Source organism: Rhamphochromis longiceps, linkage group LG15 (genome assembly GCF_057381845.1).
Source record: "Rhamphochromis longiceps isolate RC_006_pf linkage group LG15, R_longiceps_female_GT1.1, whole genome shotgun sequence".
Lineage (NCBI taxonomy): Eukaryota > Metazoa > Chordata > Actinopteri > Cichliformes > Cichlidae > Rhamphochromis > Rhamphochromis longiceps.
In genome coordinates, this window is record NC_140571.1 from 13,261,007 (window position 1) to 13,267,006 (window position 6,000).

At 38.2% G+C, this 6,000-nt stretch overlaps 1 protein-coding gene across 5 annotated transcripts in view; it reads left to right on the forward strand.

The window, feature by feature from the left end:
• The window catches only part of fndc1 (fibronectin type III domain containing 1), a 41,073-nt gene extending 36,310 nt beyond the window's left edge, over positions 1–4,763 (forward strand). For all 5 annotated transcript variants that reach the window (XM_085382472.1, XM_085382476.1, XM_085382473.1 and 2 more), the window contains 4 exons: positions 151–180; positions 677–838; positions 1,412–1,534; positions 2,860–4,763. In XM_085382472.1, coding sequence (XP_085238598.1) covers positions 151–180; positions 677–838; positions 1,412–1,534; positions 2,860–2,975 — 431 coding nt within the window. In that variant the 3' untranslated portion in view covers positions 2,976–4,763. The remainder of the gene's footprint in view (positions 1–150; positions 181–676; positions 839–1,411; positions 1,535–2,859) is intronic.
• The last annotated feature ends 1,237 nt before the right edge of the window (positions 4,764–6,000 follow it).

Consider the following 6,000-nt stretch of genomic DNA (forward strand, 5'->3'; position numbering starts at 1 on the left):
GAGAGTCGCCCTTGAAGAGAAGCCGACTTGCACATGTACACTGCATTACACGGTCTATTGGTTTTTCTTTCCCATCATCAGGTGAATGCATTAAACTTGATATGCAGTCTTTTTCGCCCCTGGTGTTTACTTTCTTTTTTGTTTTTTCAGATGACCCTCTCCTCATTGAAAGACCACCTGGTAGGTCTGCACACTAACAACACATTTCCAACTTAGAGACAAGTTATACTGAAAAATAATGAAAAGTTACAGTAATTTAGGATGGATTTTCTCTTCCAAAGCTTTCCTTATAATAGTAACATAGCTAATGTTGAACTTCTGTGATAATTAACTGGATATTGTGTTCACTATTTTCTAGTGTGTGACAGTTGCGTTTGTCTATTGTTATCCTTTGTATTTATGTTTATAACAATATGACCCCAGGAGTGATCTGGCCACAAGTGATTTTTCATAACAATGATATTTTGACTTGGTTAAAAGGCAATAATGATGATAAGTAAAACATTTAAATGCTTCTGTGTGTAGGCAAAACATATATTCATCACTTGATGAATTCCTGAATAATATAACACTTGACATATAAAAAAAAAGAAACCAAAAGGTAAAAATATCAAAGAACATTTTAGGTAGAAATGCAACTTAATGCTCTTCTTCCTCTATTCCTTAATGCAATCAGGAGGCGAGCCAATCTGGATTCCCTTTTCTTTCAAGTTCAACCCAGTCCACAGCAGCTGTAAGGGCAGCCAATATGTCAAGCGGACATGGTACAGGAAGTTTGTGGGTGTGGTTCTGTGCAATTCCCTACGATACAAGATCTTCATGGGAGACAGTCTAAGAGGTAAATATATTTCTGATGCTTAAAAATCTGAAATAAAGACTGTTTCTATGGAGGAAGAGGTGTGGCAGTCACCACCGACTAAAGTGTGATCACACAACCAATGATAAAGGCTATTAGGATGCAAAGCACATAGCCACAGACCTGGAGTTATAATTGGTAATTACTGTTCTTTGCTAAACCTTTTCTTTTTGGCTACCTGCTTACCTGCTATAAGAAAGATGACAGTGGGAAGGAAAACCTCCCTTTTAACAGAAGAAAGAAACCTGCCAGGCCCTTCATGAGCCTGGTCCAAAAGGAAAGTTTAAACCTAATCTCAAAAGTAGAGAATGTTTCTTTCTCCCAAACTGGGACCTGGTTCCAAAAAAGAGGAGCCTTAAAGCTGAGGGCTCTGCCTCTCATTCTGTTTTCAGAAACAGGTCTGAAAGAAAAGTGCTCTATTCAGGTAAAACGCTTCTATAGTTTGCCTGGCTCTGCCATTATTATTACACCATTTGGCAAGATTTATTATGAATTGCCTCCCACCATAGCAATGGGAAATGTTATAATAAAGATACCTCTCCCTTTTACCCACAGACCCATTTTACAGTATAGGAGATACATTTGGCCAGGGAGAGGACCACTGCCAGTTTGTGGACTCCTACAGGGATGGAAGGACAGGCCCAGCCTACTTGTCAAATAATCTGCCCACAGCACAAGGTAAATAAAAACAGACTGTGCATATTGTTTTAAATTTGCAGCCTGCACTGTTAGCCCTTACTTATCATTTGTTTCTATGCCGTCTGCCTTTCTGGCTCTGTAAAGGGCCAGCTGGTTGATTTATACCCATGCAACATATAAAGATGCAGAATGTTGTTTGCATGAATGCTCGTTAAAGTGATTTTTGTGTTGTGTTTTAGCCCAAATTTCACATGCTTTTCATTACCCCAATTTTTCTAATTAAACCATAAGTTCTTAGATTAAAGTCATGAATTGCTGGTAGTTATTAGTTTCGGGTCATTTTGGTACACCATGAAAATGCTTAAAACTTGCTCCATATAAGCAATTGACTATATTTATGGTAAGTATGCAATCTTCTAAGGGTATTTTCTTATATGCCAGGCATTTTAGCATTGTGGCATCAGGCGAATGTACGATTAGGAGTGTGGTGTGTGTGTGTGTGTGTGTGTGTGTGTGTGTGTGTGTGTGTGTGTGTGTGTGTGTGTGTGTGTGTGTGTGTGTGTGTGTGTGTGAGAAAGAGAGAGAGAGAAAGAGAGAGAGAGAGATGTGGTGCTGAGCAACCACACAGATGTGTATCAAACCCACCCCGTATTATATATACAGCTGTGATTGACCTGGCAAGGGAAAGACCAGTTGGGAATATGTATGAATGGGAGGGAGGCCAGTCACATTGTGCTGGAGCAAATGAAACAGGTCTCAGATTTGTCTAATTCCCACATTAATGGCAGTTATCTCTGAAAGTTTTACAATGTAAGAAGTGATCAAATTCACAACCTCTGGGGTAGCAGCTTCTCTGTGCTGCGGTGCTGTCCTTTTCTATCAAACATTACTGAAACAAGAGTAAATAGTGCATTTGTTGTGGACTATTTCTATTACTATTGTGGAAGCAGTACCTTTGCATCAGAACAGGGTATGTAGGATTGCCTAAAACACCATATCTATTATGCTCAAAAAATATGCCACTCTGCGCCACAATGAGAGTGTCTCTGATGCGTTCACAAAACTGCAGTTCCATAAAAATAGATGCATTTGATAAATTCTCAAATAGTGTTATTGTTTTCAAATTCCATTAGAAACCAACTTACATGTCATTTGCCATAAACTCATGTCCACTGATGTGCCAGTGGAGAAATGCCATTCATACCTGTATAGGTTTTGACCAGCGCTTTTTTACTACTCACACATTGAATTGTTGCACATTATCTCATTTTGTTGTGCAGTTTAATGGATGGGGATGCTTCTATTTATTTACCTGTCTAAATGAGGATGGCTTTTAGCTATAAATAACTTTTTCTCTATTGCAGGATACTATCGTTCCTACAGACAAGAGCCAGTTACATTTGGGGTTATTGGCCGACGCACGCCCCATCCATTTGTGGGCTGGTATGAATGCGGGGTGCCCATTCCTGGAAAATGGTAACACAGTGAGAAGAAAAGACATTGTTGGGCAACTGTTCTGCATCCTGCTGCAGGCCTTCACCTTTTCCGGTCCTGCCCTAAAAATGGACTTTTGCCTGCCACTACAAAAAGACACCACTTCGAATTTGTTACAGCTTCACACAAAAGGAGAATATAGTACTTTTAAACAATTCAGTGTATATCTTTACAATGCACTTTTTATATAAAGCAGTCTGTATATGAGGGGGAAAAAGAAGCATGTGTGCTCTTGCTTAGTTTAACTCTTGTCTCAGAGTGCCCTATTTCCAACCATTCCAGTGACAGGTCCCCACCCAGTGTTATTTATTTGACCAGTAATGCAGTGACATTGGACCAAAGAAGAAGCTGCAAAGCAAACTGTAAGAATGGGCACTTGAGGTGTGTGTATAGGTCATTTTTAATCATGACATTTGTATTTCATAATGTAATAGCTTTATTGTGTTCATAAACAATCATACTGTTTTTACAACTTTTGGTATTCACCAGAATCCATTAAAAGTTACTGTGTAAGTTTTGTATGTGTACGGACAAAGAATAAAAGACCAAATATTTGCTCAGGAACTGTGGGAGATTTAATAAAGGTGGTATGGGAAACATAGCAATCCAAAAACATGAATCATATTGGACTTTCCTCTCCTGACACATTCTTCTCTAGCAAAAGCTTTTACACATGATCCAGAGCTACTTAATCAACTTAATGGAAGATCAGAGTATCAGATACGGTTTAGCTGAGCCAGTTGGAACACCACCTATTATAATCTCAAAAACAACACATTGTGGAGAGCAGCAGGTGCACAAAGAAAAACTGAAAAGCAATCATAGTCAGTGAAAACTAGTCAGCTTCGACATGTACCTCTGTGTATTGCAGAGTTCTGATAATGTCATTTTACTTGGAATTTAACATTTAATCCAAAATAGAATTTCTGCGTGTTAGCACTACATAGTTAGCATTATATAGTTAGTATTATGTGTTTAAATATTGCACATTTTCGCATTTACACTCACCAGTCTTTGCCTTCAGAATTGCCTTAAATATTCATCTTCATGGTATAGATTCAAAAAGATTCTAGAAAAATTCCTCGGGGGTTTTGCTTCATACTGACAAGACAGTAACAAAGAGATCCTTCAGATATTTTTGTTTTGCACGTCCTCAAAGGAAATTTCCTACAGGCGCTCTTTTGAACTGAAATCTGGTGACTGTACAATGAAATCATTGCCATGTTCAAAAAGCCTGTTTGAGTTGATCTGAGCTTTTGACATGGTGTGTTATCCTGCCGGAAACAGCCATCAGAAGATGTGTACCCAGTAGCTATGTAGAGGTGGACATGGTAGGATGGAGCCATGCTTTCATGTTGTTTCTGCCTAAAATTAGAATTATGCAAAAGTAATCAAGACTTTAACATCAGGCAAAATATTTTAAATCTTTTGTTACCCAATTTTGGTGCAAATTGTAGCCTCAGGTTCTTGTTCTTAGCTGACAGTAGTGCCACTTGACTTGGTCTTTTGGCGCTGTATCTTACCTGCATCAAGGTTTGACTTGTTGTGTGTTCAGATGCTCTTCTGCATCTTACAGCTGAAAGCAGTTTTACCTTTCTCCTCTGACCTCTGGCATCAATGAGGTAATTTTACTCAGAGAACTGCTGTTCAGTGGAAATTTTCTCTTTTTGGTCCATCCTCTATAAACCCTAGAGGTGGTTATGTGAGAAAATCCCAGTGGATCAGCAGCTTCTGCACATCTGACACCAACACCTTAAATCACCTTTATCCCTGCCTGCACACACACACACAAACACACACCAACACACACCACCCACACACACACACACACACACACACACACACACACACACACACACACACACACACACACACATATATATATATATATATATATATATATACATATATATATACATATATAAATGAAATAGCATAATTTCATTATGATTACATTATTCATGTAATAAAGAGGAAGAAAAAAGGAATCACTGATGTATCTGAAATGTATACTTTGTTACTTTGTTAAATGTTGTTTGTTACCAGCCCCTGACTTAACTTTTGATAAACTACTACAATGTATAATTTCTTCTTCTAAACCATTGTATAAAAATGGGTGATTGAACACAGTTGTATTTATATTTAAAGCATCAGAATACCTATTTTTTTAACCACAGCAGCTTGATGTACGAATCACATCTCCAGGGTCGGATTTGGAAAGACTTTCAGTAAGATTTTGTTGAGCCAATTACCACTGGTATACTTTGGATAATGTAAAAATAAATATTAATCTAATTATCTGCCTATCTTATTGTTACAAAATTCAGAGAAAGTTTTTTCAAGGAATCAACTTTATTTCCATACTCAAAACCATCTGCGGTGCTCATATTTTGCTGTGTTATTTGAGTGGAAATGATTCTGCTTCTTGGTGAAATAACTGACAGAAGAAAACTTAATCCTAAGTGGGTCTGTGCCACAATAAACCTGGTGGAAAGTATTTCACCAATTAAGCTGAATGAATAGAAAGCTTTCTTTGTATTGATTGCCGATTATTCAGTGCTGCGTTTTTTTTTAGATTTTGAGGTGAATCTTTTGTGGTTAGATTTATTTTCCAACAGCAGAACCACAGCTACTCTTTTGAGAGCTTGCCTAAAAGTCATTGCAAACATTTTTCAGTCATTTGTGACTGTAAGGAAAATGATGATATTAACCATCTCTGTGTCAGAGGAAAACCAAGTACTACTCTTACAAATCCCCATCGTTCTTATGAGAATGGAAAACACTTTTTCTATCCCTGCAAGATGAAAAAGATTGAAATCAATCTTTACTACTCATAATGCTACTTTGGCCATCCATCCATCCATCCGACCAAAAGCCCAGACCTGCTTCTCCCCAGTCACCTCCTCCAGCTTATCTGGGGAGATACCAAGTCATTTCCAATTCACCTGAGATATAAGGGTGTCCTGGGTCTGCCCTGGGGTTTCTCCCAGTAGGACATCCCCGTAACACCT